Source organism: Clinocottus analis, unplaced genomic scaffold (assembly GCF_023055335.1).
Source record: "Clinocottus analis isolate CAN_PGR_092001 unplaced genomic scaffold, fCliAna1.0.p SCAF_3, whole genome shotgun sequence".
Classification (NCBI taxonomy): Eukaryota; Metazoa; Chordata; class Actinopteri; order Perciformes; family Cottidae; genus Clinocottus; species Clinocottus analis.
Window position 1 is genome coordinate 22,554,372 of NW_027176042.1, and position 14,713 is coordinate 22,569,084.

The 14,713-nt window shown below is 44.7% G+C and overlaps 1 protein-coding gene across 2 annotated transcripts; it reads left to right on the forward strand.

Moving 5' to 3' along the window:
• Nucleotides 1-5,299: 5,299 nt before the first annotated feature.
• Nucleotides 5,300-8,536, forward strand: nicn1 (nicolin 1). Of its 2 annotated transcripts, XM_068594590.1 has the most exons (8): nucleotides 5,300-5,342; nucleotides 5,636-5,785; nucleotides 5,911-6,090; nucleotides 6,364-6,477; nucleotides 7,184-7,252; nucleotides 7,752-7,856; nucleotides 8,081-8,163; nucleotides 8,373-8,536. In XM_068594590.1, exons 2-7 carry the CDS (start codon nucleotides 5,639-5,641, stop codon nucleotides 8,120-8,122), a joined length of 657 nt encoding a protein of 218 aa, XP_068450691.1. In that variant the 5' UTR covers nucleotides 5,300-5,342; nucleotides 5,636-5,638; the 3' UTR covers nucleotides 8,123-8,163; nucleotides 8,373-8,536. The 2 variants fall into 2 exon arrangements, with proteins under 2 accessions (XP_068450691.1, XP_068450690.1); XM_068594589.1 differs by having other exon boundaries at nucleotides 8,081-8,536.
• Nucleotides 8,537-14,713: the final 6,177 nt, after the last annotated feature.

Here is a 14,713-nt window from a genome sequence, read left to right on the forward strand (position 1 = left end):
TACAGGAACAGGAAGGACAGGTCGTACAGAAACAGGAAGTACAGGTAGTACAGGAACAGGAAGTACAGGTAGTACAGGAACCGGAAGTACAGGTAGTACAGGAACAGGAAGTTCAGGTCATACAGGAACAGGAAGTACAGGTCGTACAGGAACAGAAAGTACAGGCAGTACAGGAACAGGAAGTACAGGCAGTACAGGAACAGGAAGTACAGGTCGTACAGGAACAGGAAGTACAGGTAGTACAGGAACAGGAACTGCAGGTTGTACAGGAAGATAACCAGAACTAAAAGAGTGAGAGTGGCATTAGTGTCAAGAGTGAGAATATAGATGGTATTACATAGATTAGATTAGATATAGATTAGATTAGAGGGCGGAGCTTTGAAGTCAATTTTCCTAGCGGCCAAAAATGTGAAATTTTTAATGAATTTCGACACTTTTTCCTGTTGACTTACATTTAAAAAAGGACATCTGTAACCCAGCAGACTTATTTTTTTCTTTGAGTTAACTCAACTTTTCCAGTACGAACACTTCAATTACACACAGAGATGAATCCAGAGTTATTTCTGTGCCGTCCTTCCTGTGAATGACGCGATCACATTCCATTCAGAGAAATAATCAGGAAAAAAAGATGAAACGGCTCCTGCCGGCGCTCCCCAGGAAGTGGATTGGATTCTCATCATTTTCATTTTCCAGCCTTTGTGCGTGATACAATTCAGGTTCTTCAAAGTAGAAAAGAAAACAAATGAACTATTTTAAATGGAGTTCATCCTGTTTATTACCATTTCACCAGTAGACGTGATCCCGTCACAGACCGCATGAGGATCCTCACTTTGCTATCGAGTACCTTTCTGTCTTAGAGTGCTTTTTCGTTTTTTATGACAATCAATAAAGCCATAAATCATAAGAGGTGTTGAGAAATGTTGATGAGGAGGAAAATGAATCCGAGGAGTTGGCGGATAGAGATGCTGCAAGAACGTTTCAGTTCTGTTTCAACGAAACCGGGGAAGAAAAACGAATTATTGCAAAGACAAAGTGCACTTTGGCACTTTTTTTGTGTGACTAATAAATCTGATTTCATAAGAATGAAAGGGTGAACTTCTCAAAGCACTACCACCCCGGAAAATACAGACATTGCACTGGACACAGGATGATATTTCCAAACAGACCCTTTCTCAAACATAGCTGCTATTAACATAAGACTATATATTGTGTATAGAGCATATATAATGTATGGAGAGCATATATAATGTTAGTAGAGCATATATAATGTGTGTATATGTGTTATGTCTTGGTACTTTTTTCCCCGCTCATGCATTTTGTATATCACATAAGTGTTGCTGCTGCGGTCACTAAGTTATACCTTCTGTAATGTAATCCTTTTTGCTTCACTTTATCTTTACTGCGCTGCTTCTTACAGTACTGTTTTATCTCTGTGTGTGTGTGTGTGTGTGTGTGTGTGTGTGTGTGTGTGTGTGTGTGTGTGTGTGTGTGTGTGTGTCAAAAGAGGTTTTTAAAGGTTGAACCACTGCGGTCCGGTAGTATCCAACAGCTGGACACTTAAAACAAATGAAAGCAACATTTTCTTTGTGAGTAATTATTTTTAAATGCATGCAGTATGGAGCAGCGTTTAGGATCTGCAGGATCCTGAACACAGGATGAAGTTGTTTTCAGACATGACTTCATGTTGTTGCTTCTTGTTCTCTTCAAATCTCACATTGCATTTGGCTTTTTTTTCTTGATTTCAATGTATTCTTTTTTTTTTTCTTCTCACACATATTGTGATTGTTGGCTTTGGATTTCATCATCGTGGTTTTATTCTTTCAACTGAAAAGACATTTTGAGCTAAAGCATTTGTTAAAGAATCCTTTTTTTCTCCAAAAAGTAGCTCGAGACCTCTTGAAACGGCTTCCACCGGAGCTCTGCACTCCAGGCCTCAACATCAAATGATTTTAAAATGTTTTCACATTTTGGCACCTTTTAAAAATACATCTTCTTGTAATTTCACCGTGCCGAGCATTTCCTTCCTCCTTTCCAACCACCTTTCCCTCCTCCTTCCCTCCTCTTTTCCCTCCTCCTCTCCCTCCTCCTATCTCACCTCCTTTCCTTCTCTCAAGGTGATCCTCCGTTCTAAGGCTTCGTCACTTGCATGTCTCTTTCATGAGAGAGACCCCTCGGTTGTGCTCTCTTATGTAAGACACACACCTCCTTGTCTCAGGGGTATCTTACCCTGTGTGTGGGGGGGAGGTGCAGGTTCAGAGAGAGAGAGAGAGAGAGAGAGAGAGAGAGAGAGAGAGAGAGAGAGAGAGAGAGAGGCAGGAAGACATCCTAGTCTTGGGTTAGTCTGGCTTCAAAAAGAGGCGTTCTTATCGTGGAGAAACCAGACAGATGGCGCTGACAACTGGCAGATAGACACACGGACTGACAGGAAAAGAAAAGGAGGATGAAATGAAGAAGGATGAGAAGAACGATGAAGAAGGAAGGGAGACAGGGGTATGTGGGTCTCAGAGATAAAAACCCAGTGGACATCTCTCTCTCTCTCTCTCTCTCTCTCTCTCTCTCTCTCTCTCTCTCTCTCTCTCTCTCTCTCTCTCTAAGCCCCTGCAGCTACATGTTTGCTTGCACAGACCATCTGGGAGAAAAGGGGGATTGTTTTTTCGCAGAGGGACCCGCGGTGCCAGCTTCCTACACGGACTAATCTGAGGCCTTTGGAAAGCTTCAAACACATAAACAGAATGAATGAATGAATGAATGAATTTATGAATGTATGCCATTGTACTGTATCTCCAGGGGGTGGGGCTGAGGGGAGTTGAGTGACAGGTGCAGGAGGCGTTTCAGCGCTCTGTACACTGATATGCATTTAAAACCTAATCATGAAAAATATTAATCCAATATATTCCTTTTATTCCAGACTCATGGGTCCATACAGCAACAAACAAAACAACGATACATAACACACAATACGAGGACATGAGGTTTAATTATTGCAGACAAGAAGATTAGCTCGTATCACTCAGTTCAGACTTTTATAATTACATTTTTTGAGTCATTTCATCGACATTTACATTTGTATATAATGAAATAAACAAAGACGTCTTCATCAAGTTAGGCCTTTTTTGTTTTGTTTGAAGATCACAGGGATTTGTGATTTGAATTGGTTTTCAAAAATTGTGTGTTTGGCTTTGATAATAACATTAATATGAATGTGCATTTGTGCATGTAATTAAACTGAAGATGAGGACGTGTGTGTTTCCATACTTCTGCAGCCCAGATCCCCATTCTTCAAGTAGTAGTATGAACCCCAAATGAGTTATCATACTTGCGTTAAATAATTAAAACTAAGATATATTTTTCAGATTTTTTATTTTTTTTATTTTTTCCTCATAAGCTATCTGTACATAAATTTCCGCTGAAGACGTGTGACGCGTTGTAAGAAACCTCCCACGTCCACGGAAGCCGGCGCAGTCGAAAAACAGAACAAGTGAGTGCGAAAATAAAAGTCTGGCCGCATTGTGATGTTTCAGGTACTAATACACTACGATGAATATTGTTTAATGCTTTATTAGACTCATACGAGCTCGTAGGGTTACAGAGAGGTGTCTTTTATTGAAATCTGACTTTGTAAAGTGTATTTATTAACGGTCTAGTGAAACGTTATGGCCGCCACGCGGAAGTGACGTTGAGGCTACGAGGTTTATGAAATTACATAAACTTAACGGAAAGTTAATTTTGTTCTGTTCCGATAGAACTCTTCCCACAATGCTTTGCTGTATTTCAGCAATTTTAATTAAGTTAATAATCGTTGTGGTTCCAGAGATCCTTTAGCTAACGTCAAGTTGCTTTAGCTAACGTCAAGTTGCTTTAGCTAATGTCACTTCACGTTAGCTGAAGGAATGTCAAGTTCCTTTAGCTAACGTTAAGTTCCTTTAGCTAACGTCACTTGACTTATTCGTCTCTTTTCTTTGTCCGATAATGGACGCCACGGGGCGCGGGGTTCAAAATTAAAGGGCTACAAAAAAAGAAACAATGAATAAAAATGTTGGTGCAGAAATGTTGATTCACAGCAATCTTAAAGAAAGCATTTCACATATTCACGAGGTTTAATTATTGTCCCCAATCCAGCAGACGTATTGACGTCAGTCTCACGCTGCTTCCCTCATGATGTGAGCGGACAAGTGGAGGTGGAACGTGTTGGTTAGTGCGTATCCTGTGACCGCTGGGATCTCTTCCTGTGTTGAAGCTGTAAAAGAAGTCCCGTAAAACCACATTGTCCCATCTCTTATCTCCTCTGAGCGCGTGATGGATGCGTGCTGATGGTATCTTCGGGGTTATGTAGCGAGTCCTCTCAGATACCACGCGCTCCAGTGCGGGAGATGCTCATTCGTCTTGTTCACAATTGATACGAAACATTCCAGAAAAACCCTCGTCTCGGTTTTACAGCTAGATCATCAAGACGCAGGTGTGCCGCCTCGCCTGTGTTTCCTTCTGACGGGAGGTTGAGCCAGCCAGGAGTGATCATAAATATCTGTTTTATTCATTGTTTTATTTTGGGAGATGGGATGTTTTCATGAAGGTGTGGAGGTGTGAGTGAGGCTGTGAGCTGGAGGAGGGGCTCCTCTCTCACTGACTGCATGATGGAGGTTAACACGTGGAGCGAGCCCGCCCCCTGCTGGAGGGTTCTGGTATTACATGTTAAAGGAAAGCTGCAGCAGCTGGAAGTTTTATATATATATTTTTATTATCAATTTTTTATTATCAATTTTGTACAATGTGCAGTACAAACTTACAGAAGATCAAAAGTACTTTTCTCTTCTGTCCAACATATAGTGAATTGTGCAATAATAATAATAATAATAATAATATATATATATATATATATATATATATATATATATATATATATATATATATATATATATATATATATATATATATTATACATGATAATAATTGAACAGCTGCAGAAAGGAGCAGACGCAGCCAGCTGAGCTCGCTACTGGCCCTTTAAGACGCTCACCGTCGCCCTGGTTACAGTCAGGAAGTCGCGTAGCAGCGCGTCATCATACTCGACTTCGCTTTGGTGTCCTGTAATGTGTCCTACACTTCGCTTTGGTTCCTTTCTCCGTCGCCTTGAACGCTGAGACGCTGTGGCAGAGAGAGAGAGAGAGATCAAGAGGGAGGGAGAGAGAGATAAAGAGAAAGGGTGAGTTCCGTGTTACGGGTCCAGACCCCCCCCCCCCCCCTCCCACCACCCGCCGTTAGTGAACCAGCGGGCATGTCACGTGACACGCCGTCGGGCGTTAACGCAACCCGGAAGTGGACGTGTCGCTGTCTGTGGTGCTGGAGTAGGTTTCGCTGTAAATGAAGTCGGAATAGTTTGTTTATTTATTGTGTTTCTGTGTTGACTACGAAGGGAAATGAGCAGACTGTAGTGAGCAGATTACGTGTGTGTCTGTGTGCGTGTGTGTGTGTCTGTGTGTGTGTCTGTGTGTGTCTGTACGGTTGTACTGTAATGTGTCCTTCTGTAAACCCGTGCTCAAGCCTCTGTGGGTGCACCCAGTAGCACCCAGGTGTTCCACGTATCATGTAACACGTGACATGTAACATGTAACACGTAACACGCGTGGTCTACTTCCAGAAGATGAGCGGCAGCAGTGACGACGTGAAGCCGGTGAGGTGCAGCATCAAACCGCCGGTCTACCTGCAGATCGGGGATCCCAAAACAGACGTGGCTCACTCAGGCGTCTGCGTGGTCGATGTCACCCTGCCCTTTGGACAGACAGTCAATGTAAACACACACACACACACACACACACACACACACACATACGCACACACACAGTTCATACTGTACAGTCTGCATTTGTAGCTGAGTGATGATGTAACTTTGCGACTTATTGTCTGGCATTTCAGATTCAGGAGATCACCTTTAAGAACTACTACACAGCCTACGTGACGGTCCGCCTGCTGAGGAAGGGCCCCGGGCAGGAGGCCCCCGCCAAGTGGTGCACCGCCCTGAGGGACCTGCCGCTGATGGACAACCCCCACACCGAGGCCGGGTCCCAGGACTACCGCTCCGTCCACAGGGCGCAGGTGGGACGGGGAGCTTCTTCTGGGCCGATCGGTACTCCTCTGGTTGTATAAAAGTCTATGTTTCATGTGTTAAAGCTGCATTATCTCTCCTGACCACCAGGGGACGACTCCTCTGGTTGTATAGAAGTATTCACTTCATGTGTTGAAGCTGCATTCTCTCTCCTGACCCCAGAGGGCGACTCCTCTGGTCTCTTTGTTGTATTTTAACTTTTCTACTCGTTTCACCACTTCCTGTTGACATAACTCGCGCTGCTCTCTGATTGGTCGGTCCAGATGCAGGTGGAGCCGGATCACGTGACGTCAGTGAGGCTGATCCTGAGACAGCCGTCCTCGGCCTGGCTGACCTTCAGCCTGGAAGAGGTCAAAATATTCCCTCATGTGGAGCCGGTCAGTTCTGTGCTTTTATGTTTCATATCTTTATTATTATGATGTCATGATGTCATTAATGAGGCTTATAAGCCAATGAGAGTGGAGGGAATGATTAAGTCAGCTAACTGCTCCCTGAGCTTTAATGTACATATTATCAGTCTAATATGAGGTTTGATTTGTTTGGTACTTAATAATTAATAATAGTAATAATATAAATTAAATAAATCTAACTAACTATCTGATACAACACAATACTTGTAATTATACTCATTATTATACTAGAATAAAAATGTCTAAAAGAAAGAAGTATTATTCTGATTCTTATTCACTGTGTTTTTATTGTCATTTATTTGTTACTTATTATGATACTAATACATAATTGTACCTACATACCTTTGCTACTGCGGGTTTTTCTAATAATACTACTATTAATTATCACTAATAAAACTACTATTATAACATCATTATTGCTCTGATGGTAATTCAAACTTATGCATTGTGGCTACTGGTGTTAATATACGAACAGAGAACATAATGAATGTGAATGAATGAATAATATTAATGAATATTATCATATCATGATACTATTTGTAATGCATTATATAATATTATCGACATATCAGAGGGACGCAGCAGCCTGTTGTGTTGTGGTTCTCTGGTCCACCAGCAGGGGGAGCCAGAGGGAATGAAAGGAATTATTCCTGCGTTTCTTTCTAACCTCCAGAACCCGGAGAAGGAGGTTTCTGATTGGCTGTCGGACCTGACGCTGGTGGACCAGCAGCTGGACCTGGAGGTACCGGTTCTGTTTGTGTGTCTGTTATCATCATTGTGTTAAGTTTCATGCAATACAGTGTGTCTCTTCACTCACTAGTGTCTGAATTTAACTTTTAATACAAAACATATTGTTGTGAAAGAATCACCTCAACACATATCTCCTTGTAAGTGTCCTTGTATGTCGACTTGTATGTTTCCTTCTTTATCTCATTGTATGTCTCCTTCTATATCTCCTATATGTTCTTGTATGTCTCCTATATATTCTATGTCTCCTTCTATGTCTCCTTGTATGTCTTCTTTTATTTCTCCTTCTATATCTCCTTCTATGTGTCCTTGTATGTCTCCTTGCATGTGTCCTTGTATGTGTCCTTGTATATCTCCTTGTAAATCTTCTTGTATGTCTTGTTGTATATCTCCTTGTATGTGTCCTTGCATATGTCTCCTTGTATGTCTCCATGTATGTCTCCTTTTATGTCTTCTTGTATGTGTCATTGCATGTGTCCTTGCATGTCTCCTAGGGCCTTCCGGACCCCCAGACAGTCTCCTCCAGTATCCAGCAGATGTGGGCTCTGACGGAGGTGATGCAGACCAACCAGACGACGGCGTCCATCGGGCGATACGACGTGAGTTTCATTTCACGGAGGAAACACTCAGTGCTTTAGGTCGTGAACTTTACGTATTGGAATTAATTTGGGGTTGCTGCCACGACTCAAACACGGGGGAACAAAGGCCTGGAGCCCAGCGGGGCGCCACAGTGTTCAAGGATGTGAATTATTCACTGTTTCTAACGGTTCAGATTCTCTGTGAGGAACATAAACACTTGTTTCCTTGTCCCGTGCCGCCCCAGGTGGACGGATGCTACGACATCAACTTGCTCTCTCTGACGTGAGGCGGCCGTCCAGGAGGAGTGACCGAGAAACAACACAACATGTAAAGAAACAAAGTGTTGCGTAATGAGAGGAGCAGCATGAAGTATCCTGACAGAAGCTCTGGCATTTACATATATCATATACATATTTAAAGAAAAATACAGTCTTCATGCATTTACTGTTGCCACTATTCATTGAGCTATAAGTGAGGCACTATTTACATTTACTTAATAAATTAACATTTTTATTTAATTGTATTTTTCTCAACAGTTGGTATCACTGCTGTGCCTCCTGCATGTTGTCAGTATTTAACGTCGTTGCTGTTGATGATCAGGAACTTTACTCATTTCTAACCAGACTTTCATTGTTCCAGCTGTTATTGTTATGAACATAAATAACTGTATTGTCTGTTGAATGAAGTTGATTTCAGCTCATTTGTGTCTGTTGGTTTTTGTTTGTCAAATATACACACTTAAAAATTTAATCCTGCGATGCATAATATACATAATAATACTCAAAAGTTGTAGGGAACTGGCTGCTCTCTATGGGCCGGTCCCTCCGTGTGGTCTCTCCCTGTGGGCCGGTCCCTCCGTGTGGTCTCTTCCTGTGGGCCGGTCTCTCTGTGTGGTCTCTCCCTGTGGGCCGGTCTCTCCGTGTGGTCTCTCCCTGTGGGCCGGTCCCTCCGTGTGGTCTCTCCCTGTGGTCCGGTCCCTTCGTGTGGTCTCTCCCTGTGGGCCGGCCCCTCCGTGTGGTCTCTCCCTGTGGTCCGGTCCCTCCGTGTGGTCTCTTCCTGTGGGCCGGTCCCTCCGTGTGGTCTCTTCCTGTGGGCCGGTCTCTCCGTGTGGTCTCTCCCTGTGGGCCGGTCTCTCCGTGTGGTCTCTTCTGTGGGCCGGTCCCTCCGTGTGGTCTCTTCCTGTGGGCCGGTCCCTCCGTGTGGTCTCTCCCTGTGGGCCGGTCCCTCCGTGTGGTCTCTTCTGTGGGCCGGTCCCTCCGTGTGGTCTCTTCTGTGGGCCGGTCCCTCCGTGTGGTCTCTTCCTGTGGGCCGGTCCCTCCGTGTGGTCTCTTCTGTGGGCCGGTCCCTCCGTGTGGTCTCTTCCTGTGGGCCGGTCCCTCCGTGTGGTCTCTTCTGTGGGCCGGTCTCTCCGTGTGGTCTCTTCCTGTGGGCCGGTCCCTCCGTGTGGTCTCTTCTGTGGGCCGGTCCCTCCGTGTGGTCTCTTCCTGTGGGCCGGTCCATTCGTGTGGTCTCTTCTGTGGGCCGGTCCCTCCATGTGGTCTCTTCTGTGGGCCGGTCCCTCCGTGTGGTCTCTTCCTGTGGGACGGTCCCTCCGTGAGGTCTCTCCCTGTGGGCCGGTCCCTCCGTGTGGTCTCTCCCTGTGGGCCGGTCCCTCCGTGTGGTCTCTTCCTGTGGGCCGGTCCCTCCGTGTGGTCTCTTCCTGTGGGCCGGTCCCTCCGTGTGGGCTGCAGCTCCAGTTTCAGTGATGGAGAGTCTCAGAGTCCATTTCACAATGTAAACGACGTCTCAACATGGAGACGAGAGGGAAACCCGCCAGATGGATGTCACCGGACTGGAACAAAATTCTGGTCCGCTGCGTTAGAAAACTTTTGTCTCTCCTTCTCACTATTCCATCTCTCTCTCCCTTCCATCCCTCATCCCTCCATCACTCTGTCTCTTCTTTCTGCCCTCAGTGTTCAAAAAATGTGATTTGATCGGCGCGACGTTGCATCACTTTCCAGGCTGAGCGATGAGCGATGGCATGAATCATTCATTCAGACGAGTCACCGCCTCCCTCTGAAGCCCGACAGCAGGGGGAAAAAAATCATATATATATATATATATATATATATATATATATATATATATATATATATATATATATATATATATATATATATATATTAATGTTCAAAAATATATATTATTTAAATATAAAATAACTAATAAAAGAAACAGGGATCCAACCGGCTTCCTTGGTCATCTTTTTGCCAAATAGTATGATGGAGCAATCTGGTTTACTTGAAAGGGATTTCAATTTTCTTTAATCTATTTTTTTTTTTTAAAAAACATGGATGGAGGAGTCTCAAAAAGTTGAACCACTTTGTTCCGATGTTGTTGGGGCGGTGGGGCCCGAACATTTTGCTTCCTCCAAAGTGGGGCGTGACAGAAAAAGTTTTTTTTTTAAACACTGAGTTAAAGTGACATCAGAGGAGACGGTGTCCGCTGGCGGCCACTAGATGGAGCTGCTGTCCCACGCTGCTCTCCCTCCCTCATGGTTTGGACTCTGAGAGCTTTTCTGCATTTTCAAAGGGGTGAACTCCGCTTTTCCTTCTGATCACTGTACTCAAGTGATGCTAGAAGGAGGTGAGGCGCGGCGTCGGCGAGCCTCAGCCGTTCGCTAAAATAAGCGCCGCCGTGCGTCAGACTGTTGCGGGAGAAAAAAAAAACACTCTGGAGCAGAAATCCAATTTCCAAAAGCCCTGATAGCCTGTCGGAGCGATGCTAATTGCTCCCTCTCTCCAGAACAAAGACTGGCAATCAAAGTCACACTCATTACTGTCCTTTCATTTCAGACGGCTCTCCGTCACGGCCGAGCGTTAACCGCGTTATGCGGGGTGAACGCTGCCAGAGGGAATTCTATCGCATCGGGAAAATGTTGTTTTGGGGTCTCGTGGAAAGCTGCTGCTGCTGCTGTTGATGCTGATGCTGCTGATGCTGCTGCTGCTGCAGCAATGGGAGCTTTCACGATGTGTAACGAACGTCCAAAACGAACGCTTTACATCTCGATGCAACCGTTGAGAATATGCAAAGGGAATCACGGGGCCGCGGTGGATGAGTTTCCCTCTAAACCTCTGAGTAGCAGCCTGAAGCAGGATACCATGAGTCAGCAGTTTTCTGCAGCGCACACGCTCTGCAGTGGAAAGAACAACCACACCTGTGAGCACTGATGGTGCCGTGATTATTAACGAGAACAATGTCTGTGAAATTAAAGGATCGTCAAGTTATTGAACGTAATGAAGAAATGAATATGACCAAAACAAACACAACCTCTTTTGTCCACAGGGGGCACTAGAACAAACACTACCTCTTTAGTCCACAGGGGGCACCAGAACCAACACTACATGAGAGTTTAAAGTAGTCGCTCTCATGTCATTAAATGAGTATGAGGAGCCATAATTCCATCATAACTATAACTATTTGTCTCGTATGATTTCCATTGTTTTCTACATGTTGACGGACAGCTGAGTTGTTGTCGGCGTGTCGCCCCACCAGCTGATTGCACTTTTTTGGTTTTCAGACGCAGCAGCCGGCTCGTGTCAGTCAACAGGTTTCCACCGACTTTATTATTATTATCATTATTATTATTATTATTAGTAGTAGTAGTAGTAGTAGTAGTAGTAGTATGTGCCACCATATGTATGTTACGTTCGGTTAAGTTGTGGAGAAAGTTTTCTCATCAACTGGAGAAACTGTGTTTGAAAGGCTGAGGAACCAGAAAAACACAGCAAGCCATCCAGAGCTCTCTGGCGCTGTGAGCTGTTTTCATCGCCAGCATCACAAGTCCAGCAGGAAGCCGGCGTCCAGCGGGGGAACACCGCCGCCGCCACCGCCGCCACGGCTCCATAACGACAGCCGGTCGCACCAGCTGACAGCTGACGGAGGAAAACAGAGCGAGTAATCCATGTTGTGACAAAAGAAGCCTCCTCGGATATTGTTCACTTTGTTGGTTTTTTTTGCTTCGGATCATTGAAAGACGCGTCGTGTCCTCGCTGTTAACTTCAGGAGGTTTTCTGTAGTTTGTTTTCTGTCCTCGAGGCAACGCACCTGTCATGTTTTCACGCCTACAAGAAGTAGAAGTTCAAACGTATCACATATCGTTTGTGCCACATGTTTTTTATTTCTTTCTGTGAGAGGTATCAGAGTAAAGAGTAAAGTATTAAAGTACAATTTTTCTACTTGGCTCTTAGATCTACAAGAGCTGAGAAACAGATCAATTGTCTTGAGCGTCCATCTTGCTAATCTTTCGTTAGCTAGATGTTGCTGTAGTGTAGTATATAGTTTGTTTCCTCCACAGTGTCATTTCTACTTTTACCACCACTGAAGAGTCACATGCAGGTGTGCAGACCCCTTTTACACACAGTTACACACAGGTGCACACAGTTAGGTACACACAGGTCACATGGTTTCAAGCGTTGCGTTGGAAGTTCCATTATTTGTGCGTTTGTGCAGTGAAACGGCTCTACAGCACATCATCGACCTCGTGACCGGGAAGAGAGAGGAAGAGGACAAAGGACAGCAGGTGTGTGTGTGTGTGTGTGTGTGTGTGTGTGTGTGTGTGTGTGTGTGTGTGTGTGTGTGTGTGTGTGTGTGTGTGTTATTTCCTTCCTGCAGAACAGAGCTCTCTGCACTCATTTACACCAGACTGTTGTACGTTTCTTGTGAGGACAGATGTCACTTTTTTGGGGGTGAAACAGGAAAATCAGTCTTCTTCATTATTTCACAAAAAGCTGCGACCGAAAGATTTGATTCACTTTCCTGTGACATCAAATCGCAGCTGCTCCTGTTGTTTCATTCTGCTTTCATCCTCGTCTGTGTGTGTGTGTCTGTGTGTGTGTGTGTCTTCCTCTCCTGCCATTGGGATTAGCAGCACAGAGAGTTCATAATCGACGAGCTCGGTCTTTGAGAATGAGCTCAGTTCCTGTTCACGGGGTTGTTGTGTCTTCTCTGTGTCTGGATGCTTGTTGTTGCGTTGATGGCAATCTAAAACAACAACAACACAAGAACAACAACTAAGCACCAATGTAATGGCGTCAATCACACGCAAGACTTTCACAGACGTGTCACACGAAGTTCGTAGCTCAAGTTATTCATTTAATTGTTGCATTATTTATTATTTTTCTGTCCATAACCAAGTGCTTTTAACTGTGTTTCCTCTAAGAAGTCCCTGCTGTTTTAGTCCCGGGACAAAATCCCTTAATTCCATTGTTGTAAAGATGTTGGAGTGCATTTATTTATTCGCACAGATGATGAAATACAAAATGAATAATACATTAAGTTAATAAATTCGCATCAAAACCCCCCAAAAGATGGTGACAGAGACTTGGTTTCCTGCTGGATCCAGACACATCCTGACTTGTTTTATGGATAACTGTCATTAGGTAGGTTCTCCCAAATATCTAAGAGCCTCGACAGCAACATCCAGAATCACTAATTTAGCGACACTGAACAGAAGATAATTGTGTGTCAGATAATATATGTGATTGCGGTGACAGAAAAACATGTTTTTCTTCTCTTTAGCGACAACAAAGAGGAGCTGTCGTCAGTAATTGGGGACTATTATCGCGGCGAGGTTCACCAAAGCGGCGCAGATTTTCCCGACGAGCCTCTCGTTTAGTTTGCAAAACAACTCTCAAATCATGAGGTGATAGTGATTTGGCCTCAAATTCAAACGCAAGCAGCGGAGGTCAAAGGTTAATCATATGCCGCTTTAATACCTGGGAAGAGACACAGAGATGGATCGCAGCGCTGCATGAGCAGACGCTTATTCACACATGTTGATGTAACGTCAAGGTAAGAACTGGTTCTCAAATGTGCATGTAGAGATATTATATATATATATATATATATATATATATATATATATATATATATATATATATATATATATATATACATATATATATATATATATATATATATATATATATCGTAAAAGTCGGGTTATAAGCTGCTACTCCCTTTGGTGGGTGTCCCCGCTGAAGCAAGCTCGTCGCTGCTGCTAGCTCTCCACTGTTGCTGCTACTGCACGTGTCCCTGCTGCTGCTAGTTCTCCACTGCTGCTAGCTACCTGCTGTAGCCAGCTAGTGCTGCTGCTAGCTCCCCGCTGCTGCTGCTACTGCACGTGTCCCTGCTGCTGCTAGTTCTCCACTGCTGCTAGCTCCCCGCTGCTGCTGCTGCCCGCGTCCCCACTGCTGCTAGCTACCGGCTGTATCGAGCTCTCCGCTACTGCTAGCTACCCGCTATAGCCAGCTAGCGCTGCTGCTAGCTCCACGCTGCTGCCCGCGTCGGGCGTCCCGAGTCCGGCGTCGAGCTGGGGCTGGTCCCGCCACCTTCGGTTGTTGTCGGGGGAGCTAGCGTGGAACTAGCAGCAGCGCTAGCTGACTATAGCGGGGAGCTAGCGAACCCAAGTACAGATCAACGTTCACGTGGGTATATAAGCAGAGGGACTTTCTGCGAAATATTTGATTTTGTGTTTCTGAAAGAGCGTTTGATCGATGAAGATTTGAGGAAAAGTCCCGACCAGATAAGTTGACGTGGAAGTTTCGTGGAACCAAACAAGGAAACCTTTTCACCAGCTTCCCCTCAAACCGTTCCTTGTTTTGCTTTTTAAGTTATTCTGCCTCTTGGATGACCGTTTGGAGCACAGAACTCCTTGTTGCCTTCCTCAGCCAATTTAAATGCATATGGCCGAGGGGTCGGGCGGTCGGGAGCGCCGCGCCGCACTTCGGCAATGTGGCAAAACTGGTTAAGCAGCCTTCTCACTCCTTTCTGTGGGGAAGCAGTCAGGAGGCGACGCATAATCAATCAACATCCCGCCTCGCAGCGCGGAGCGTGG